The 25886-nt window shown below is 34.5% G+C and overlaps 2 protein-coding genes across 5 annotated transcripts in view; one reads left to right on the top strand and one right to left on the bottom strand.

Moving 5' to 3' along the window:
- Cad99C (cadherin 99C) overlaps positions 1 to 25886 on the top strand; it is a 160034-nt gene that overhangs the window by 27621 nt on the left and 106527 nt on the right. The window lies entirely within an intron of this gene.
- The window catches only part of LOC108757530 (uncharacterized protein C15orf61 homolog), a 30022-nt gene continuing 13066 nt past the window's right edge, over positions 8931 to 25886 (bottom strand). Inside the window, exons 1-4 of one of the 3 annotated variants that reach the window (XM_018501976.1) lie at positions 15775 to 16137; positions 11883 to 12040; positions 10391 to 10634; positions 8931 to 9382 (exon numbers count right to left, since the gene is read on the bottom strand). In XM_018501976.1, the coding sequence (XP_018357478.1) occupies positions 9255 to 9382; positions 10391 to 10634; positions 11883 to 11996 (486 nt within the window). In that variant the 5' untranslated portion in view covers positions 11997 to 12040; positions 15775 to 16137 and the 3' untranslated portion in view covers positions 8931 to 9254. Of the gene's footprint in view, positions 9383 to 10390; positions 10635 to 11882; positions 12041 to 15309; positions 15640 to 15774; positions 16138 to 25886 lie in introns of those variants that run through there. The other 2 variants (XM_018501977.1, XM_018501978.1) reach the window with 2 other exon arrangements.

The following is a 25886-nucleotide window of genomic DNA, read 5'->3' on the forward strand; positions in this document are numbered from 1 at the left end:
GATTTTCTCGCGTCCGGATTCGCCGCGACCGTCGCTTCATGGCGGATTTCGCACGGGTCATCAAAGACGCTTATCCGCTACAGTCGGCATGTACAACGCGCATATTTTCGCGCTTAACGTTTCAACATTGATATCAGGAGAAACATCGAAATCACGATTTAGGAAGCTGACGCAATTCTATCTCGGGGCGAAGAGTTCCGTGGATTAAACGCGTGAGATGGTCGATTATCTTTTCGGATCGATAAGCACGCGGGTAAAAATGCCGTCCCGGTTACGACATCGAGCGTATAAGTGGCCACCTTGCCAGTAATCAATGTGGCGCAACGTAACGCGACATTTAATAATCGTGCTGATAGATCAGCGACGCTATTCGCGCGTAACTGTGCGCTCGAACGAAATGTATCAGTTATCGATCCATACGAGCTATCGATGCATACGATCGCGGCTCGCGGGGACGAAAGAAGCGGGAACGATTCTATTTTGCGCTTGATTTGTGGACGCGCATAAATTAATGCGAATTCAGTAGTCGGCTGTAACGAGATCGGTGAATCAAACGGGTGGCTGCCGGGCTCTATCGGCGGTGACTATCGCGCGGCCTCACAGCTGGAAAATTGGTGTTAAATATAACACATTTCACGTATCTTAAATCGAGGGGGTAACCACTTAATATAATCGTGGGACGGAGTCCTCGAAATCATTATAAAATTTATATTAAATTTCTATGTATATATAATCCAATAATTATACGTATGCAACCACGATAAATCATTGTATAATATTAAATAAATTCGTATATTTTACCAAACGACTTCATATATAGCGAAAAAAATTATTTGTAATCAGATGAAATCATATGATGTCATATAATCTATGGGACAATATTTCAGCTAGTGGTTACTCCCTCGTCTTAAATAGTCTTAAATGTTTGTATTAATTTAATGCAAGATGAATGTGTTAGAGAGCAACACGAATGTTATGTAAAATAATTAACACATACAAATTTGTAAGCAAACTGTGGAAGCATATTTTTCAATAAAATTAACATCTACGATATGTTAAATTAACATATTTAAATTAACACGTATTTTATTCAGTAGTTTAGAATTTATGTTTAAAAACACATTAGTCTTATGTTATTTATTTACTTACTTATAAATTGTATTATTTAACACTAAGAAATGTTGAATATCAATTTACAAAACCAGGGTTGCTACAGAAAATGAATTTTAGAATTCCCTGACTTTTCCAGATTTTCCAGATGAAAATGGAAAATTTTCCATGACTAATATAAAATATGTAAATTTTAATATTTAGACTCAAGGACTGTAGGAAAGCTATATTATTAAAAACGCAAAAAAGCTTAATAGCATAGTAAAATTTTGGGTGCAAATTCAAGCCAGCAAAAAATAAATTAGTTTTGAAAAAAATAATACGACGAAAAAGAGGGATCAAATAAAAATACTGAATAAAATATAAATCTGAATTATTTTGTTAAAATCGTTTAAAGTGCGCAAGTTTTGAACTATAAACGTCAGATATAATATTTAAAAAATTATAACAATTATTTGGAATAGAAGCAGTTTAAAGAAATTGTGAGCAAATTTTGAAATTTCAAACTTTTTTACATTTTCCCTTGACCTTTTCCGGTTTTCCAGATCTATGGCAACCCTGAAAACGAAATACCTATTTAATACAAAATAAATGATTATATTAAATTACACTCAAATACGTTAACGATTTAATTCAAAATTCTAACAAGGACTTGAGTAGACTGTTTCCAATACAAATACAAAATAATTTTTACTGTGTTAGATTCGATAAGGCCGGCCGCATAAAGCTGGCGATCGAGAGAACCGACATAACGGACGAAGGGCTCCTAATTCCGGCCGTGACTCACGAGCTCTTCGAGGATGCGCGATTATTCGCGAGTGCCCGGAGCCGGAAGGCTTCATCCTCTCTCTTTCTACGGTAAAATTAACTTGCCTTCGATGCTCGAGCTCGATCCGACCGAGATAAGCGACGGTAAACCGTGGACGGTCCGTTCATCGACGAACTGGCGATCGTATCCGCTTGTAACATGTATTTTTGTGTATGTATGTATGTATGTATATATATATATATGTATATATGAATGCGTACATGCACTAATAAATAAATCGAAAAGAATATTCGTGATTCAACCGATATCCTCGATTCACCGTTGTGACGGGGTGCGATGATAATACCCGGTAGACACGCTTTCAGCATGCTTTTAAAACTTACTCTTTTCTCCTCTTCGTATCTTTTCCTTTTATCAGTTCTCCGATATGGTGAGACGAAAACATTTTGAAAAGAATTTCTGTATAATAGGGCACATTTACGGATGAACTAAAAGATTCTATTCATGGATGAATTTTTCTAAATGAATATTCATTGCAAGGAATCTCCTTAAAGTTTATTGAATTACTATTAAACACTATTAATAGATACACTTTTAAGTAAATGACTGATATATTAAGCGAATATCAGATTATGATAACGTTATTATTGCTAAAGCATTTTAATGACATTAAACTGTCGTAATTTTTCCTTCGGAGAAAATTGAAAGGCTATTTCTCAATTTTGGTACAAAGCCGTTCGTTCTCTCTATAAAAAAGGCCATGCCCTTAAATGTTAAAAGCGTGACCAGAGAGCCTCACCCGGATATCATTATTGCATCTATATATCTGCACTCCACCGGATGGATGTGGCTGTTGATGTTATCTCTTATGTTCCGGAGCGTTATTTATTTTGCACGGTGCGTTGCTCCATTTAACTTTTCTTTCTGCATCGAAAAGTAGGTTCGAGCGAAAATGCGAGTACGACAAATGCAACGTCACGCGCGTAGCTTTGCGAATCGAAAACAAAAGTACGATGACTTTGCATATCCCGCTGTGAGGTATTTGCTGAGTGAGTACGCGTACGTCGTACTTTCGGGTCACGGGGGCAAGGATGTGATTGGTGCCGGGTGAATTCACTTTAATAAGATTAGTAAAATATAAACCCTTTTAATATACACACACACACACAGAAATAGTAGTTCTGTATAATTTGATGCTCAATCAGTTTATTGTTACGGAACTTATATACACTGAGAAACAAATGCTATTGATTCAATTAAAGTTTATATTACGGGCTGTCACTAACATAAGTAATTAATTCATGTATATTTTTATTGATATATAAAGGCCTTGATTATTGAAATAATAATTTATGCCTTTATGTCAATAAAAATGCACATGAATTAATCACTTGTATTAGTGACAGCCCGTAATATAGACTTTAATTGAATCAACATTTTTTTCTCAGTGTACCTATAAATTTAAGGAGATTGTAAGGCAAATGCAATATGTTAAGAACTACTTGAAAAAATTACAGACTATTCTAAATTTCATTTAATAATAACACGAAAAGAAAAAGAAACAATTGACCATCTGGATCAAAAGTTATTTAAATAAGTAGTAATATTTTTTAAATTTGTACTCTAATATAAATATATGAAAATGTATTATAAAATAATGATAAAAATCTCAATTTTTTTATATAAATACTCTAGGAATTCAACAATATTTTTGTAAAGTTATCTTGAGATGCAGACATTAATTGTTCAGTAAATAAATAAAATTTGTTATTTGTTATAAACTAATGGTGAATCTCAAAGAAACTTTGCATAAGTCATGTTTAGTACTTAATATATTTATATAAAAACATTTAGATTTTTCTTATTATTTTAACAATTTTTGTTTATAGCAATAAAACTAATAACAAATAAAATAAATAACCTATAAAAATGTGTTGCTCAATAAAACCAGAATGTTATGAACACAACTTTCACATGTATGTAGTTTGTTTAAAGCGAAAATATTAATATATGTGTTTTGTGCCCTTACAACCTCCTTAAATTTCCGCAATTCAAGATGAAAGTCGAATCTATCAAAAAGATTGCTTTGCAAGGAATTTTTCTGACAGAGAAAGAGAGCACTGAATTCGTGAAAATTTGATTTGCCATTAATTTATTTTTATTACTTGTTAAAATCGCTCTTAAGTTATCTAAAACCAGTCACTTACTTTAGCTACTTTAAAACACGACTGTTTTATATTCACAATACGTGATGGCTTTCAGTTTTTGTCTCGCAAATTTTACGTGTCGACGTCGGGACGATCGAAGACTATTGAAGCGTTTAATATCGCCGTGGGTTCCTGGTTACAAGCAGACACTATCTTTAGAATAGCGCCACGATCATCGGGACATGCAAATGTAGCACGTTTGTGAAGCCTCGTGCGAAATTAATTGCGTGTGATGCAAATATGTCGCTCCGAGAATTTCTCTCGTTCGCTTCGAACATGGAATTGTATAACACATGAGCTTCTTATGCATATATTAAATCCAGCAAAGAAGCATATAAACTTTCGAAAGAATTGACAGCGAAGAGACTATAAATTATAAAATGTTTGTATAAAACAACTTAAATTATTTTTTATATGACTGTTATTCTTTTTTTCATTCAGATATTTTTGGATATTATAGACAATTTAATTACTGTGATTATAATAACGGATTATAATAATGTGAATTTGTCATAATAATAGTTAAAAATGCAATTATTTTTTAGCAGAAAAATAGAAAAAGAAATTTAATGTTGCTTATTCGATTAGTGGGCATTTCCTATATTTTTAAAATATAGATATTAAGTTAAATTCAATTAAACATTTAACAGCTTAATAAAATTCAAGGCGTTATTAAATATCACGAACATTTTAAATATAATAATTGCATAAAATCCGTTCCAATATTTACAATATTGCTCCAGATTAGAAAGGATAACGGGCATGCAGGAAGCGAAAACGCAGGAAATAATACGTTGCAATCGGGTCTCCTTCATTCCTATCAATTATTCTGCCTTTCGTCGTTACACGATGTTGTTTAGCGACTACATTGGCGTGGCAAGGCGTTCGCCAAGGGTTAAGCCCTGTTATCGTTATCGCCATCATCCTGCCCTGCAAAAACGAGAAGTCATTCTTTTCAACCTGCGACTTTTACGGCGCCGGTCGGCTTACCGTCCTGGCAGAAACGCGTTGAGATGATACCATTAATATGTGTAGTTGCACATTCTCGATATGTAAACTCGATCTAATCAGCATAACTAGCCCTTCACAACGTTCCTAACGAGCTTCGTAAAATTCTCACCTTCCCCTATCCTTCTCTTTTTCTTACCTTCGTCTTTCGTTCCAATCATCCTCCTACTCAAGAAGATCACCTGGAGCGACGAACTCGAGAATGCACTCAACCGATCTGTCGCTATAAAACTTTAAACTGTTCTAGAAAATCTCGTTATCTGTTAGATACCAAATTTAATGAGCGTTGAACACTCGAGTAATTCCGCGAATTGAATCAACTGATAATCGTCATGCCTGAATGCACTGGTTCGTGGGACTTGATCAGTGAGATAAAAGTTAATCGGTACAAGAGACTTTGAAAATTGACTTTTCGTTAAAATTGTTTCGCTTAATATTTTCCAATTGATATTTCATTAAAGACTGCAAATATATGTATATAACGAGCTGCGACAGAACTGTTGTCGTTATCAGTAAAATCCAACCAATCCTGTGATGTTTTATGAATTCTAGCAGTCTACGCAGTTTACTAGATACTTGAAAATATCGTTACTAATAAGAATCTTACACACACACACACACACCTAAGTAGGTATTTCGTACCTCGAAACAGCTCCACGTTTCATGTTTCTTAATTGTTTTTATGATAAAGCTACTCTTTTATACTTTGAAAATAATACGATATACACGATCGTTATGTTTTTCGCTCTCTCGCAATACTGCTCGGATTACATCTCATTAATGGAAGACGAGAATATTGTTGCGTGTCCTGAAAAGGCAATAAGAAAATCGAAGACGTCGTCCATGACGGGATGGAAGGGTACGGATCGGTGAAAGTATGTTAAAATGTGAAAGTCAACCGCTAATTAATACTTCTTTTAATCCGGCTGTTTATTTATTTTATTTGTTTATCGATGTAATCGGTAAGTGATAAATGACTATTTGGAGAGGTGCGTGCACTGTGTGCGTGTCACCAACGGAAGTTGTTCTTTTACATTCGAAACGATGGAAACTTTCCAGTGTAATTGCAAATGTCGCGGAAAAGACTCGAGATGTCATTGCATAACTTGACGGTTTGCTAACGAATTTTTATTTGTCACCGGTTCCATAAGATTCAAATATCACCCGTTGATAACGCTTTTAACCTGATATGTTCGCAAAAAAATCGCAGGTCATTGCTGATTTTCTCCATTTACTTTCACTACGTTTCATTTCCAGATTCGATACGGTTGCAGAAACTACCACGATAACCCATTATTAATGTTTGAACGGTAGTCATGTATTAATAGTTGGCAGATCGTTAGTTATACTTGTAACTATTGTACATAAAATCTCGTGATATTTACAGTTTCAAAGTATTTTATTATCTTAAGCTCGAAAAAATTGAAGTAAAATTAATGAAGCGTAAAATTATATAATGGTAGGTACAAAAAAATGTAATAAAATACGATAGAAAGTTTAAAGTTTTCTTTTAATTTTCTCTCTCTTTCTCTAATGTTTATAAAACAGAAACCAATTCTAATTGTAAAATGGATTAGAAAAGAGACGTGTAAATAATATAAGGTTTGTTTTCTGTGACTGAACTAATGTGCACTTTTAAAACTTATAAAGTGAGATAGATTTATGTTTGATATATATTTAGCGAAAGCGAGAAAGTTTTAGTATAGTCTAGTGCAAGAATAAAAAACAGACATATATAGTTAGAATAATTTTTAATTGCAGAAATATAAGGAGTTTAGAAATTTAGAAATATATTTTATCTTTGTAAAAAGTAATTGTAAGTCTAAGAAGAATGCGAAATGCAGATATACTTGTAAGATTCTTTACCAAGTTTAAAGCAAGTTATTTTTAACATTGTTGCACGTTGCCAAAGCTTGATAATTTACGATTTATCGAATCTGTATGACTATTGGAGCGCATCTTTCAGAAATGATCTAAAGCGACAATATGCTATCTGGTATCTGTCAATTCGAATTAAGATGTACACATGTGTTCGCTGATCATAACATTCATAACACAGTGCATTGCATCGATTTTAATTAACCTTTACAGAATGAGACAGCCATTATAGTGGCACTGAAAGTTATATTTCACGGAAAAAAAGATTAGTTGCAGCAGCAAAAATTTGCGTGTGGTAGCTAAATTCCAGTCGTAACATATGGATACCTAACGTCGTATCTGCGAGGTCTAATTTCCATTAGCTGTGAGGCCTAAATATTATCATTGTAACAGACAAGCTTTTTGTCGATTATGTCGATCTATTGATCGTTGCAGCAAACGTTTTCTGTGTAGCAGACAATTTGGTAGCAAGTACAGTTTCAGTAAACCATATTTAGCTGTGGTAGAGACAATTTTCTTTTACACTGACAAATCCGATAACTATGACAATCAACTTCATGTTGCTAAATAAATTGATCTGTAATAGACATGTATACTTTGCTATCACGTCCTTATATTAACTACAGCAGCAAATTCTTTGTATGTATTAGCAAATTTCATAGCTATAGTAGCTAATGCAATTTCAGCTAATCAGAATTAACTGTAGCCAACAATATTTTTTTTTCGTGTTTGAGGCAAGAAACATACAATGAAATGATCAATAATAACATCTCATTCAGGAAAAGCTATAAGATTTAAAAAATAGACCAATGAGCCAGGGAAAAGTAGGAGAAAGCCATCTCCTAAATCTTAAAGAACAAAAATAATTAAAACTGCTTAAACAGACTATGTTTAACGAGTTTTGTCAAAAAATTAAGTTTAGAAAAAAAGAAAGTTACAGAAAGATTTTTTAAGAATACAAGACGACTGTAAATGTTATAAATTTAAGTTTTTTCAGTTCGAAAAATCAGTTTACAATTTTAAGAGAAAAATAAAGTAAATTAGTAAAATAAATATGTGAGTTTGTGATTTACCTGCTAGCAATTAATTAAAATAATAATAAAACAAAACTGAAAAGTTCAACAATCCATTCGACTACCCTTCTCCTTTCCGGAGTTCAAAAGTCGCAATTCTAGTTTGGCCTCCCCCTTAAACAAAATCCTGGCTACGCCCATGTCCTGACCCTAAAGGTCAATACAAATTATTATATATCGCATTGGTCATGTGCGCTCGTAAATCTCGAATTTCAACGCCAATGGTCGGCAACGGAAGAGTTTTCATAGTCGATATTACGCACACGTCTTCCACGGTAATGGGTGCGGAGCGGAGAACTACTTGGCCGAGTCATTAATGCATCATTGGATGCAGGGAGGAACACGGTACTAGTCGATTAGAAAACCGTTCTAACTATATGTGCGTTCGCACCTTGTTTCACGCACGGATCGCCGGCGGCCATTCTCATTAACGAGACCTCGCATTATCGGCGCGTCGTCGAAGTTTCTAAAGAGCTCGCGTTTAGATCCTCTAAAGCCTGACACGAGACTATCGCGATAGCCTGCGGATTCATATACGTGACTGGCGTTGTCGTTGATAAAAGCCTTCGCTATTCTAATTGACTGATGGATGAGGAGCTATGACTAGCACGCGCTATCTATTGAGTTAAAAAGATGACTAAAAAAAAAACTAGTTTTTATAATTTTATAACAATTTTATAATGAAGCAAACCTTGACTTTTCATTGTTAGCTCAATTTTTATTTGCGATTGTATTTAGAGATTTACATGACGTTTTGTAACCTCCTAAAAATACATTTCATATAAAGCGATCATGAAAGCAAAAGAAAAGAACAGTGTGTCTGTTTCAAGATTTAGTCGTTTATTAACATCCTAACTCCTCGACTTCGTCGTATCGAGCCATTGGATAAATTCTACCGTATTCTTTTACAAGGAAAAACGACACTATTCAGAATCGCTATTTTCAGCTTTTTCATTTTCTCAGTTAACATTGGTGGTCGCATCTGTTATGGATAAGCAGAATGTTCAGACGGTTGGGAGTTTCTTGCGCCGCTCGATTCCCTTTTTGTTTTGTACTTGAGAACTCGATGGAATAACGAGAAATAAGGAGGGGTTGAAAAAAGAAGCAACAGTCATCGGTACAACTCTGTATTTCGTTGCCGTTAATGTCATTTCCGAGGAAGGCAACGATGGGAGACTCGACGCAGATTAGCGTTGTAGGGTGCAAGTCTCAGTACCGCGAACCTTTGTCCTCTGGTAGCAAGAAATAGATCGTCACGTCACCCCGAGGCGTCTTCACGATCTCGCGGTGTCGGATAAGCTGCGTCGCAGCCAGTCCATACATCAGAGTAGGGATACCTGGTACATCGAACAAATGTAAGGAAACAAAAAGTCAGAAAGGGGGATTATCAAGTCGTCGCATTGCTGAACCCGTTCGCCATGGCTAATTCCAGATCGGTAGAGCACTCAATGAGACAAGACATTGGCCGTGGAAGGACAACGTGCTCGTCGTCCCACGTTCCTTCTCGTATGTCGGAAATTAAACCGAATAAGACCGCGGTCTGTGTTACGACGCCTTGTTCCGATCGTTGCTTTAGATACTGACTGAATTCAATTAATCAAACGGCGGTAGCTGTGAATTTACAGGGTCTCACACAGTCTCGGAACTTCCAATCTTGGTGGCAAAGAATTTCTTTACAAATTTGTGTATTTTTTTTTTAATTTTTATGATGCTGTCATATATAAATAGGTAGTATATATATAATTTGTTGCGATATTAAAAACTTTGATCTCAACTTTTAAATCAAGATTGTAAAAAGGGAAATAAGAATTTCGCTCCAATAAGAATTTAATTAAATTTAACTGAACTTTTCCAAACCTTTTCCTTTATTTTTAATCATCAACGAGTTAAAAATAATCGATACGCTAAAAAATATTATTAAATCTTAATAGATAGTTTTTCGAGTAGTATACTGAATAAACATTTAGTAACGGTAAATAAAGATTTACTCAATATAAAAAAAGATAGTTAAATTAAATTATCTTTTTTTATTAAATAAATATATGTTAACATTTAGTAAATATTTACTCAGAACTATTCAAACAAATATTTATTAAAATTTAGTTTTTTTTTACTGTACGTCTCTGCATTTCAATTGAAGTAATATAACCTTTACAGATATTAAAAAAAACAAAGAATCTCGTTTATAGAATTAATATCGAGGATTCCATGACATCTCGTGTTCGCGGTAATTATAGGATTTACGAGCTCGCCGGTTTATCGCATCTGAGCGGCGTAAATGAACAAGGCCACCTTTCCGAACGCGGACTCCTTTTCACGAGCGTCCGGCTACCATTGCAACCTACCAAGGTTCAATATCTTGATCGCCTTGAAGAATCTGTCCTCGCCACTGAGATCCTGCATCGGCCGCTTGGTGCAGTGATACTTGATATACGGGAAGCAGCCGGTCCTAAGTACGTGATAATTGCTGCCGCCCGCTGGCCAATTGAAGTGTGACATTCCCCGCTGATCGTTCACTACGTCGGCGTATCGGACGAAGTATGAAGTCCAAGGGGGTTCGTCGGTTTGCAATAGGTAGCTCGTTAGGACCTGCATTGGAGATACCGCTATCACGTCGGGCCACTTTGTACACGCTGACTGATCGAGGAAATATCCTCGGGGATCATCACGAGCACGCGGGACAAAGTCGCGACCGTTACATCCCGTTACGACGTATCTTCCTCGACGCGTCGACTCGTTAACACCGCCGTCAAGCTGGCCCTTCCGGCTTTCCGTGTGTATAGAAGAAATTAACCCGTCGCAACGAAAGTATTAAAAGGAGGGATTTTAAGAATATGCGCATGCCATTCGGAAACGACAGACAGTCGCTATAATGTCGTTTCTCAACGCGCGATCATATTACTTGTATATTTGCCGTTTCATGTTACCGCAGGACGGGATTAAATTGCACCGACAAGAGTAACTTTGCACCACAGTAAAGTAAGATTCTAGAATTATCCAATGTTAAAAAAAAAGAGGGAAAGAATTGCAACGGATATTCTATGAAGATTTCAAATTTATGAAATCATAACAACTACGTATAAAAAGTTTCTATTGCGGCATGGATTAAAGCAATTTTTAAGAAAGTATGACATCGAACGCGAAGAGAGTTTATATTTAATAATAAATAACTTTAATAAAAGAGTTTATGTCTAATATCTGCACTGAGAAAAAAAAATTTTTTCAACGAACTAAACATATTTAGTTTGTAGATTTGGTTAATTCAATCAATTTTATTTAACCGAATTTGTTGAATTAATCAAATCTGCAAACAACTAAATATATTTAGTTAGTTGAACAAATTTTTTTTTCTCAGTGTGTCTAAATGAAAGGTACGTCAATTTTATAAATAATACGGATTTGAAACCGCAAAAAATTAGCATTTTTTTACATTTAGAGAAGTAAAAATATAAATTGAGTTGCTCCCTCTCCGGATAAGTCTTATACCGCAAATCTATTTCAAGATTGTAAGAAGATTGTAAGACGTTCGGAAGTAATTTGCAACTTGTGCAATCATTCGGTGGGATACACAATATACTTGAAACGATGGATACTTGGAGTCTGTTCGACTGGGAAGAATCACGTGCTTATCACATTTGTGCGATCGCGTAGTGCCGCGGGAATGGAGACACGCGAAGTGTAACACGAGCGTGTATTGTTACGTAAGAGTGTCCGGAGAAAGTGCGCACGGTCGTCTGAGAAAAGATCTCCTTCGGACCGATAAAAAAAAAATACAACGCGTGAGATAATTAGGGGAGTGGCCGAATTAATTCATGAGAAACCGAGAGACCCACTAACCTCTGAAGCTAACGGTTTCTTCTTCTTCTGGAATATCTTCGTCCAGAGATTAACATATCTCGTGGAGAACAGTGTTCTCGATTCGATGCTCGAGTTGATTATCCGTGACTGCATTTCACTGATCAATTTCTGATCAAATTTGCGCGATCCCCATTGATCTTAAATTTTATAAATAAATTTTGTGAAAATTTGTTTCTTTGTTAGAGTATCTTTTTTTATCAAAGACCATAAAATAAAAAAATATTTATCAAAAAAAAATGTATTAAATTCTTCTTTTGAAAATAATTAATGTTATACGAAAAAACGCGATAAAATATCTTATTTTTTATATTAAAAACATTGACATTACAAGAACTGTAACAACAATTAAAAATTAGATCAGAAATCTCTAAAAAAAGAGAGCAAATTTTATGAGATTTTTTCCATAAATAAAGTTGCGGAGAGATCTAATTGTAAGTGATTTTCAAGTTATTAAAAGTAAGTTTCATAAAAATTGAAATATCTCATTCTCTGTAGCTAATTTGACTTTATTAAGGCTGCGGTCCACTTAGCGCTTCAAACGGTACAGAGCATTTGTAGCACTGATATGACTGGTCCATTTGATGCTTCGGAACGCTCCCAGCAACTCTGATTACGTCATCAATATGTCATCGTTTTTGCTCCCACTTCGCTTCAACTGCCTCACCTCGGGAGGTGGGTTGGCTGGAGCGTTCACGTAGCAATTGTAGCGTTCGAAATAGTAATGGACCAATCGGAGCGTAGCATTTGGAGCGTAACGTTCAGAGCATTTGGAAGAAGCAAGTGGACCGCAGCCTAAAAGTATATCGCGAAAATTTAACGCGAAAGATTAGAAGTTATGAGGCAGAATGAATAAAACGTTTGTCATCAAGAGAAAACAGTCACACACGTCAACTTAAGAACACGCTGTTGAAAAGAGCGGCAATGCTTCTAGTAAAGTCTGTACATAAATAGATGATGATAGAAGTAATCGCATCACACCCAATAGTATCGCTTATCGACCCGCGGGGTAGGAATTCGTCATGGGACACGTCGTTCTGCCTTTCTAAAATAAACGCGCGGCAAGAGAGTTGCTCAAAATGTCAAGGTTAACAAGGTTCAGTATGATCGCACGGTGGAAGCGAATCGTGTCCCGCGGTGTAACGTTAGCGTTTCTGTCTTTTACGCGTGTTCGCGTCAGAGCGGAATGAGTAACAACGTAATTGATGGCGCGCGCGCGCGTCAACTTTTGCACATCAGCGTGCGTGAATTCGCCGCTATGCGGTTCTGATTGCTTCATCGAGGTAGTCGCGAAGTTCCAGGAATACTTTGAGCGATGGGTGTCGTAATTGTACGAAGTTGGATTACCAGTTGATGTTCAACACGCCGTTATTCACGCTACGCAGTTTCATATTTGTCGTTTGAAAACGTTCAGTTTCGTCGTCAATTTTTATTAACAATTGTCTAATCAAGTCTAACGCGGTTCCATCAATGTATAGATTAACTTTTATATAAGACAAACTATAGAAATCAAAGCCTTTACACGGTCTAGCTGGATCTTAATGCTTGTATGATTCTTATGTGAATTTATATACTACGTATGTAGTCCCACAGAAACGCGCGCCGAAAAATTTCCGGTCTTGAAACGCTAACTCTACTAAACTACCGCAGTAATATCACGAGTTAAAATTGACTAGCAATTTTTTAACTATTTTTTGATGCTTATTCGCATCTTCTAAACGATCTTAATAATGATGAATAACATATTAAAAACTGTAAATAATTTTATATAAGAGCCTATTCTGTAACTCTTGTTAACGACTGTACCTGTAGTGTTACGTTGTCTTTGCGCAGTTTTTTTTACCATGTACAAAACCTACGCAATGACGTTGTAACACTACAGTTACAGCCGTTAAGAGCTACAGAACAGGTCCCATCATCTCGGTTCAACTTACATCCTTTTCTAATTCTTAGACCGGTATTCATAGACCATTTCTGTTTCAAGATCATCTGAGGTAATGTCTTAAGATATTAATCCGTCATTGGTTTATGACATCTTAAAACTGTACTTAAGATGATCGTAAATACAGGGAGAAAATTTTATATTTAGTTTTAATACACAATTTTAAATTACACTTTACTCTTGTATTTTCGATGGATCCTCACAACATGATTCCGGCTTAACTTTTACTATGGTAATACTGATTTTTATCACATAAATAAAGTAATTATTTTGTTAAACCAGTGCTTAAGCCATATTCTAACATGGAAACAGTTAATTTTTATTATGGTACGCAAACAAAATTTGCTAGGTATATATTTTTTATTACTTATCTTTACAATACTAACTTTCATTCAACAAGTTTTGATTTTGTAATAAAAAATTTTTACTATGAAAAAGTGTAAAAATTACGTTGTATTATTGTTTTTAAAAAAATAGCTATAGCATTTAAACTTATAATTTACATGAAGACCGCAACTACTACCACATTATAGTAATTTTAAATATAACATTTTCTCCGTGTATAAGAACCAATACCGGCTATAAAATTAGAAAAAGATAAAGAATAAATTGAACTAAAATTAAAACAGGGTTAGCAACGTTACCTCATAAAAATGACTCGTTACCGTTCTTTTTCCTAAAAAGTAACTCGTTTTCATTACCCGTTATTGATTTGCGAAAGTAACTCGTTACCGTTACCGTCACTCAAAATGTAACGAGTCGTTACTTTTTTTTCTTTACACTAATAGAATATTATAGCGTTTTTCATTGGCAAAACTCGTGCTTTTTGTTGTTAGTGTACATTAAAGCCGTTGTACGCAACTCTAATCTAAATGTAAAAATAAGATATTTGAGATGATATAATGCTTAAAGTATATTTTATCAAATAGCATAATAAAATGTATCGAGGATTTCGCGATTTAATTCGTTTCTATATTTTTATTAACCGTACATATTTACGTTGATTGTACAGCTTTAAAGTGCACTGAATGCGCATTAGTTCTATTAATGAAAAACGCTATTGTATGCAGATTCTTACGGTAACTACAAAAAATATTGGAATGAAACTAAAAAACTGATAAATATGTATATATTTTCATTCATCTACTAAAAAATAGAATTCTAACATCTTTTTTGTAGTTACCGTAAGAATCTGCATACAATAGCGTTTTTCATTAATATATACATATATAATATATGTATACATATATTTATATATACTCTAATTACAATTAAAACTTTAACGTAAATAGAAAAGTAACGATAAAAGTAATTAATGAAATTGTTACCATTATCCCAAAAATATAACTACATTACTCTATGAACGTTATTCAGAAAAAAATCTAACGACGTTACAAATAATGTGTTACTTGCCAATCCTGAATTAAAATTAATATTAGTGACAATATTAATGAAGAAATATCGTACGTTATTCAGCAAATATAAAATTCCTTCGAAATTTTTGCGCACTTATTCTTTAAATGGTAATAGAAAGTGAATACTTTCTACTGGCTGATAACAGTCAGACAATCGGAATTGTACAGACTGAATCTCGTTCTTACTCGCGTTGCGAATTACGATGGGGCGATAACCTTCTGATCTAATTCTTTCTTATTGTTACAATAGCATTTGAAGAATCGCACTGCGAATTTAAATTAACTCTGTGCAGCCGCGTTTGCGGAATTTCATACTTTTCCGCTGTAGATATCAATCAAATAAGTACAGTATACATTTGTAATTAGCTCTTATCTATCTTACTTTCTTCGATATTAATTCTGCAAGAATCACTAATAAATATCTGTTTAAGAAAAAACTAGAAGTCTTGCTAAGATTTTTAAGATTTTAGTGTATGTACACTTGAAATCTGTTGTATCTATATCACTGCTGGCTCACTCTTTCACGCATGCGCGAGGCTTTTGTGCTGGCAAACAGATGGCTGCAGTCATTGGGCCAGTAGATGCTGCTCGATGCTGCTCGCTTGAGGACTCAAGTATAATATTATACTTTACTTGGTACAAACGTCACAAATACCGACACTCACGATTTACAGCGTGCATATTCTCACATGGATACAAACGCATATAATTATTTTCTTTCGCGATTGGATAAATACAGGTGAAGATAAAGTATTACGCAGCATGTGCTAGTGGTTACATAATTGACATGGCACGAAACTCAGAGCGCCGCCGTCGTTCAGTATCGATTCCGTATGGCGGTCTCTTTGAAAGGTTTTCTCCGTGTTTAGCATTCTTTGGATCTTTTGTACACGACTCGTATAAAAGATTGAAATCAAAGTGAGAATAAAGTACTATAAATATAATGTTTCACTTGTTCACTTGAAAAATTATATGATATTACTATATTTTTATTATAGTTTATTTTTGCATTGTACTATGTTTTCTTTAAGAAATAAATGTGAAAAAGTTATTACTAGGAATGAATTAAATAAATATTAAAAGTGAATTAACTTTATAAATATAAAACAATCGTCAAATCGTCACAACTAAAAAAGATTTTTTTAAAGAATTATATGAAGCGAAAATGACATTTTTGATCATCTTAAGAATATAGTTGTATTCTTTTTGCAGATATATAATTAGTGAATAATTTTCTAGATTAAATTGAAAAATATTTTTTCTCTTTTTTGAGATACTTAATTTTTGGAGTTGTGTTTTGAAGTAAGAGAGCGATCTTATATTACATAATTAAAAACTTGTTTTTTTAAAAATATAATACTTTTTGGAGATTGAAATTAATTATGATCTTACGAGCGATCCCTTCAATTTTGAATAATACCTTAATTACAATGTATATAATTTGTATTAAAAAGATTAAAACGCAAATCAAAGTTACGACGACTCAAGATAATTTGTTGCCATGTGTTTTATGTACCATTGTTATGCTCTCTATCCCATAATTTTCACGCGACAGGCATGGCGGTCCTCACTAAAGCATTCTCTTCAATAAGACCGTCCAATAATAGACCATTAGAAAACGTGGATGAGAAACCCCTTCTAAGCATTTCCAGGTGGTAAATATACCGCCGCGGCCTCGTGGCATGAGGTCAGACTGTCCAAGCAGCAGCCTTGACGGGCTATCATTCTCGGCGAACTTGCGGTACATCTTGTTTTCTCATCTCCATGCAGCGGGCTCTTTTTTTCATGTTTACATCGGTTGGACTTGTTGAAGGCATGTCTTCTTTTTAAGAATGGCAAGACGATTTCGATACGACATTTCGATAAGCACGGATCATAAATCATAGGTAAGAACGATAAGAAAAATTGCACGGTGTTTCTTCATCGAGAATAACGACTTTAGTACTTTGTAGTTCTTGGAAGTAACTTATGTCCCAGTTTAAAAGTGAAACTGAAAAATAAAACAGATTATATATCCAAGAAGACAATTTCTAAACTTTAATAATGGAGTTCTTTATTTATCCTGTAAGTACTTGCAAGTAGGGTAAAAGCAGGGATTATGAATAGCTTGTTTTAAATTAACATTGCTCCGATATAAATGCATATGAAGACTTTAAATTTACAAAGAACTCTTGAGGAATATATTAGTTACAACATCCAATAAATGAAAGTCACCAAAATTTAAGTCCAACGTCAATATTAACAAAAAAGTCAAAAGTGAGAAAATGGGGGTTCTAAAAAATGGGATGAAATATGGAATACCGATGAAATTTTACCATAGTAATAAATAATACAATAAATGAATCCAAATTTGTTTATTTATATAAACTGATCAAGAAAAATAGAAAACTGTTCAATTTTTATATTGTACAATAACACAGAAAATATAATAGCATCATTATGAACGTTATTACACATGAACAAATAAAAAATCGCAAATAAGCTGATATAGAATACATGCTGTAATCTGACCTAACCTAATCTGATTACGAATAAGTTGCTAACATGCATGGAATCTATTCCATATTCTCAACCCTCGATGTATTCCACATTACCTGCAAGTCGTCATATGACAAATAAAGTCTTTCCGTAGCAATAAACAAGTTTGAAATAGCAATTAATCTGCATAATATTGTTCATGCAACATTATTAAAAGCGTCTGTGCAATATAAGCGTTAAAAAAACTTACCTTCAGTTTGTGAGAACACTTTTTAGAAAAAGCTGCCGAATCTTCTGACGTAATGAAAATGAATAAATGTTAATTGTAGCAAAACGGTTGGTCGGACCGAGCTCGTTGCTTGTTATGACATGTTTGATAACAGTTGCAATAACTTTCAGCGATTGCCGCCAGATTGCAATGCTTTGTTTAAAAAATAAGCCACTATTCCATATTAGTAGCCTATGCCATAATCCCTGATTTTACCCTACTTCTTTCAAGACTTCTTCCTGTAATTTGTCGGCCACGTTTAGAAATAAATTATGACTCGATGAAATAAAATATCTCTCGATGTATTCAAAGGCGATTATTTCTGCGTAATAATTTTACCATTTATATGATCGAGACTGCTCTTTTCACATTCTCTCAATGAAACCACTTCGCTGATGTTGTTTTTCGCCGCCGGCAGATATCGATTCGGAGTGAACTATTTACGCGATTGCAATTGCACATATATATTATATTCGAAGCGTGTCTAGCTGACAATGTCAGCGTTGCACTTCCGCTAACGTGATTTATCGTGCCTATCACCGTCCGATTTGCGCGTGACACATTTAGCCAGTCAATTTGGAGTAACGCGCTCACGTCACACGACCTAGTTAACACAACGGCGTTTCTAGACTATCAACGTGACATTAACAAATGATAAATCTTGTTCATTTAGTTGCTGTTCGGAACGACAGAATGGCTGCGACCTGCAGAACGGGCGCCTCACATAATAATCTTCGCGATCTTTTCCTCGCATTATGTCCGTTATGATTCGGATGGTATTGTGAATTGTTATCTTTGATGTACCTCTTTATGCACCGTGCTTTTGTAGGTGCATACGTATCACTTTCATCAGGCTTTTTTATTTTGCTCGTGAAATTGTGCCAAGAAAATAATTACTATAAAAGTCACATTTTTAGAATACTTTGCGCTCTATTTTTGTTCGATAAACGAATTTGTTCGGTTCTGATTCAACAAATAAGACGACTTCTTATATGTAACGTGTTATAAATATTTAAGAATTCAAACACACTGAAAAAAAAAAGATTGACTGAATATGGCATAGCATTTTTAATTGATTGCAGCAGCCAATTTTTGATTGCGTTAGCTTATTGAAATCCAATACTAACATTGTAGGCTAAAACAACGAAAAATTAGCTGTTATAACAAAAAATTGGCTGTTACAGCTAGTTAAAAATGCTAGGCCATATTTTATCATCTAATTTGCTGCAGCAGCCAATCTTTTTTTTCAGTACAGCAAACATGTTATCAGTCCTCTTTTGCATCGTAAATAAATCCAGAATAATATTCATAATTCGAATTGGAATGCAAGTATCGTTACGTAAAATTGGCGATAGTGCTGCTTTAAGTGAAACTATACCTCGTGGATGATAGCATCATCGAGATGTCGCTTTCGTTCTGTTTTAAATGAGTGCCATCCCGGTGGCTATAACGCAGCGAGTACACGTGCGAATCTGGACTATTCGTGGAGAGTCTTATCATTCTACGTTCAGGATTCCCGTTCACGATCACTCCGAGTCTGCGTCTCCGGTTGCCACGCCTAGCATCGTTTTCGCATACCGCCGCGACTTATACAGCGTCCTATAAATTATGATCGTATCTCATTAACATCCACGTGTTTATTATAGCTGCGCTATACGCTATTAACGTGCGCGAGTGATGACGTGGGATGCTTAAATCTAACAGTTTTTCCAATATTCTCGTCGTCAAACAGGAAACTAACGTTGCGTCAAAATTCGAGTCTTTTTGTAAGAGAAAAAGAGGAAAGCCGCAAGGATCGATCTAAAACGTTGAACTAAATTGTTTCCATGAAACTTTTACTGAACGTTTTAGTGGGTTACAGAACCATACTAGAGTGAAAGGATTTTATGTAGCACAACGATGGTAGAAATAGAACCTACGATTCACCCCATTTCTCAGAATTTAGAAGAAAGCAAACTAGAATTGCCACAGAAAATGAATTAAAAAGTTCCTTGACTTTTCCAAGTTTTCCAGATAAAAATGGAAAATTTTCCAATATATAAAATATGTAAATTTTAACACATTTAAAGTCAAGAATTGTAGGAAAGCTAGTCTATATTATCAAAAACAACGTAAAAAAGGTTAACAGCATACTAAAATTTTAGGTGCAAATTCAAGCCAACAAAAAATAAATTAGTATTCGGAAAAAAATGCAATTATGAAAAAGGGCGATCAAATAAAAATATTGAATAAAATATAAATTTTAATTATTTTATTAAAATCGTTTAAAGTGTGCGAGTTTTGAACGTATTTCACTATAAATTTCAGATACAATATTAAAAAATTATAACAATTATCTGGAATAGAAGTTTTTGAGGAAATTGTGAGCAAATTTCAAAATTCCAAATTTTTTTTACATTTTCCTCTGACTTTTCCCGGTTTTTCAGATTTGTGGCAACTCTGACAAACCAAAAAGACCGAGGGTTATTCGAATGACTAAAAGAACGCACTGCGAAGTCCATAAGATTAATGAATTAATATATGGAGTCACCAAGAAAAACGAAATTGAAAACGACATTGAAAAGGCGGTACAATCCTGCGTGTCCCAAGTCGCCATATTGGCTCTCTTGATCATCTCTGTACATAAAATTCTCATCAGTATGATTCTGTGATCCAGTAGAACGTTTGGTAAACATTTTTCATAAAAGTCTATATAGTTTAACATTTTGGACCGACTTTTTCAAACTTCTTTTTTATATACATAAAGACTCAAATAACAAGGCTATATCTTTCATGCTGCACTGAGAGAAAGAATTTTGTTAATTTAGCAAGCTACCAGTACCTTTAACCGGTGATAGGTAAATATGTAACAACAAATTATGTTGTTGTGATTGCTGCTAGTCTGCTATACCAACCAATTATTAGTAACAGAAACAAACTATATAGAATCTAACCTATCTTTTGGATAGACTTTAGCTCGTTTATATAGAATTCGTAGATGATCGTGGAGTCCTAAGTTGTAGGAAACCAACCAAGCACAGTCAAATATAGAGAGAATACTTGACTAGAATTAGTCAATTTCTTACGATTTGAGACCCTGCAACCGTCTACGACTTTTATATATATACATGAGCCTCTTATTTGCTAGCGATACTATTGATTATTTGTTACATTGACGAATTAATTTGCAATCGTAACAAATCGATTGTTTTTTTTAACAAATATCACATTTGCTTTCCCTTGGTTTGTTCCTATAACAAAATTTTTTCTCTCAGGGTGTATCCCTCATGTCAAGGCAAATATTCAGAGGCAGAAATATTGATAAGTAGTAATATCAACATGACACAACGAGCAGTAGAAAGGGATGACACTGAGAGGACGGGATCGCGCGAAGATGCCGTCACCATCAAATTGGATTACGTCGCCGTCGCCAATCCGACACGAAGAGAGACGCAGGAAACGCGCGTCTGCCAGCGGGCAGTTGCGATTACATCGTGCTTAATCGACTAGAACGTCATAAAGGCAGCAGCTTTTCTCCACCGAGATTCATTATCAGGCGACGTGTCCACGAAGACGGGCGGAATGTAATATATTCACGTTCACGTACTGGACGTTTCAAAGATGCAAAAACATGCTGCTAACTAACTTATGGGGATAAAATCATACAGAGTTCTGAGAGATAATCTTAGATTCGCGCATTTTTAACGTAATTTGAGGGAATTGCTATCTGTATCTTTAAAGATCTCTAAAATTTAAAAACTTTATATCACGTTCTAAATTTTTTATAGTGAATCTCATTTTAAAGGGTGAAATCTCACTCTTAAAGATTAAACACTGAGCCAATCTTTTTCAAGATTAGCTTAATTTTCACTCTTTACAGTGAAATTCCACTCCAAAGAATTTAGAGAGTAATTATTTTATTGTAGCTGCTTTTAGTTTTTCTTCCATGAAGAAAGGCCCGTCAGGGAATGAGGGAAAAATCTATAAGGCTTGAATTCCAGTTGAGGTGATATTTTTCGCAATAAATTCTTTATAGTATTTTAAATATGTTCGTTAGAGAGAGAGTATCAATAATATTAAATTACTCGTCAATTTAATTTATGATATTACGTACTCCAGCTTTAATTTGGATTGTATTTCATGCCTGACAGATAATCGGTGTGCAGTTTGCTTGAACTGGAAACTGTAAACATTCACATAGAAACATAGAAATCACGATCCGTTTGACCGAATATGACCTTCGTTTATTTATTTTAGACTTTAGAGAAAGAGGCTATTATATTTAAAACATCCTGTACAATTATACGCATTCAATACCTTTGACGTAAACTGCTGTTCAATCAACGTGTGCGTGACGATGATGAGGAAGTGCGAGCAAAATTTCTTACCGCGATAACCGTACGTCAAGTAGCGTAACTTTTAATCCCATCCCACGAGACTATTCAAAGTCTCCTCGTTATAGTGTATTTTAAATAAATTATCTTTATCGTGCGCACGATAATACCTTACGGTAATACAGTTTGTCCGTCGCTTCCTCGTCAACTTCCTCCTGAAACTGCCGATACGACGTTCATACTCCCGCACGCACGTCTTACGCACGCGACCCGCACCTACGTGTCTCGCACACGTGGAGCATGAGATACGCGACACCGTGGCCGCACACGCCGTTACACGGACGGGACGTGTGGCGTTGGCCGTTTCGATACGAGTCCTACGATTTCCGCAAGATAAATGATGTAACGGCCGTTTGCGTCGCGTCCTGTCGCGTTGCGTCTCCGAGACGATGCCCGGCTCCTTCATTATGCGCGACGCGCATTGCCGCGTGCGCGCACGTGTAATCACGCGGATTTTTTTCTAGTCGCGGATGAACGCATACGACAGCCTAACGGGATCCAGCATTGGGCGTCTACACGTAAACATCGTAGGATACCTGATCTGTTACTTTGCACATCGTTTATATGTAAATAAAGTAACTGGACAATATTTTTTAATGCCAATCCATACACATGTAACGTAGAGTTTTTTGTGATAAAAGACTCCGTAATTAACAAATTGATCAATTGAGAGAATAATCCTATTTTTGGTCAAAGCGAAACTTGGTGTTTAACTCTTAGTACAAATGACGATTTTCCAGCCCTTTATTTGGATCATTCGTGTTACGGGTTCATTTTCTATCACTTTAACAAGTATACAAAAATTATGAAGTAATTTTTACGTATACTTTAACATTTTTAGAAAGTATTTATAAGGTTGTGTATTTTTAAAAAAATTGTATGTAAATGTTATTATATAATATTCATATAGAATTTTTTATAAATGCATCTTTCAATTTTATAAACAACCGATTCGATTTGTCAGATTTGAAAACGCAGTCGCAAAACTAAAGCTGAAATAATATTTCAAATTAAATTAATTATCAGTTTAATAATAATGTCAACAAGCATTTTAAAAACCTACAAAGAATTTATTGTAAAAAGTCGAGAAATAAAAAAGTGAGTGTTAATACAGAGTGGCAAAAAAAGTTTGACAAACAAAATTTTGTGTTTATTAAATCATTTTTAGTAATGCATATTAAACAAAATTAAGTCTGGAGTGTCAGAGTTACATCTTATTAAATACCGAAAAGATTTTGCGCTAAAAGATTTTCACATCGGCATGTAGATGAATTCAAAACTGCTCTGTTGGCTGTCTAGAATTTATTCCTAGACAAATACGCGGCCATTGTTGATGCATTCTCGAAGCGCTCTAAAGCTTGTATCAAAATTAAAGATGGCCATTTTCAGTTAATTATTATGTGTGTTTTTAATATTTAACAAGATATAATTAATATTCCAGATTTTGTCTTTTTTATAAATATACGTTCCTAATGATTCAATAATTATACATTATTAATGATAAACACAAAATTTTGTGACCAAACTTTTTTTATTACTCTGTGCAACACGCTAATTGAACACGCTAATTGCACACTTTTATCAAATTCGCGTTTTATTCACTTTAGTGGATTCTATTAACGTAATGTATTTGCCAGAATAATACCCAAGTGCGTTGTAGAGAAGTAAGATAAATTTCTCCGAACTGAGTTTTAACTAAACATCTCTCACGATTTAGGGCGACGTTGTTATTTGCACTTTCTCCCAAGGGTTCTTTATTTCCATGCAAGAGAGATTGTTCTAAACTTTATTTATTATTATCTAATGACTATAAATTAGAATTTCGTTTCCTCGATTTAACAGTTGCCCGATTCGAAATTGAGAGAGCCGTATTACCATAATCTAAAACACGCCTTCCGGCTGCACGAAGTAATTTGTCGAGAGGTCAGCCATGCGATTCCGATCGTTGTTACTGAATACGATGCAAACAGATAACGTCGTTCTATCTCTTTCAATGCAGGATTCTTTCTTTTCAGGATTTGCAATTTATGGTAAATCTACAGTTATGTATATTAATTCTGTACGTGAATAATAAAGCATTTAATTTGACGCATACACTCTGAAAATGATTGAATTATAATTTTATATAAGCAGTCTTTCACACACACAAGAATCCAATTATAAAAATATATAAGAAGTAATATTGTAATTCTAATTCAAGCATATATTTTTCATTAATAAATTTATAACTAGCATCGAAATATTATCTCTTTCTAAATTTTACACTCTAAATTTCTTACAGTGAAATCTCACTCCAAAAAAGTAAAAATACAATTATCCTTGAAAAAAAAGTGAAAATATTTCACTTCTTGAAAAAGAATGACAATCTTCACTCTTTTTAGTGTGAATTTTCACTTCAAAGGAGTGAAATCTCATTCCAAAAAATGTGAGATTTCATTCTAAAAAGAGTGAAGATCGTCACTTTTTCCAAGAAGTGAAATATTTTCACTTTTTTCAAAGGTTGCATTTTCACTCTCTTGGAGTGAGATTTCACTGCAAGAAATTTAGAGTGTAGTTATATGAATTTGTGCATATATATTTGATGTATTTCGGAGATCAAATTATAATTTTATGAACAATTTTTAAAAAATTTAATTTTGGAAAATAAAGATGAATCAAAACAATTCTAATTCAGAAACATATTTTTTATTATTAAATTTATGACATGTACTAACATTAAAGTATTATCTTTTTAATGGAGTTTAATCACTAAACTATTTTGTCAAAATCCTACGAAAGAGAAAGTATTGTATATACTTTCTCCCTGTATATATATATTATATCTCTTTTACTTATATCGTCTCACTCTATGATCTTAATTAAAGTTATAGAATGAGATAATATAAATTAAAGTCAATATAAGATAATATAGTATAGAAGGAAGAAATATATATACCTTTCTATATCTATGTAGAATTTTGATAATATCATTCATAACCAGATTTTTTCATAAGATCCCTACAAGTTATATCAAAAAGGTAGTCGTAACTCGACCCGTTTAATTTTATAGCAAAAATATCAAATGTCAACCTTTACTTTTTTTCTCGCATTAAAAAAAAAGCGCATGCAGCAATTAATTAAGAAAGTCAGACTCTCTCGTACAATTCTTTTTCAACACACAGTAAGATTTTTTGTAGACTCATCGTTATATGATATCGTAATTAAGGGAGGCCCTCCTTCGGATAAGTGGAGAGAACAGAGTTGGAGGATAGAAACTGCGCGTTTGCATAATGAAGTTTCTCGCCGAGGACTTAATGGCGATTCGCCGATCTGCGCGTCCGCGGGCGCGCAAGTTCTTTTTTTGTTGGCATTTGCGGTGCCGATGCGGTTCGCGGTTGGAGCAGGATCCAATAAGAGAACAGTAGGCAGATTCAGTTTCTGCGGCCTCTGTGTTGCCCGATCCTTATTCCCTCCCGGTTTCTCTTTTTCGCAGCAGCGGCGGCGGGGGCGGGGGGGGGGGGGGGGGGGGGG

This window comes from Trachymyrmex cornetzi, unplaced genomic scaffold (assembly GCF_001594075.2).
Source record: "Trachymyrmex cornetzi isolate Tcor2-1 unplaced genomic scaffold, Tcor1.1 scaffold146, whole genome shotgun sequence".
Lineage (NCBI taxonomy): Eukaryota > Metazoa > Arthropoda > Insecta > Hymenoptera > Formicidae > Trachymyrmex > Trachymyrmex cornetzi.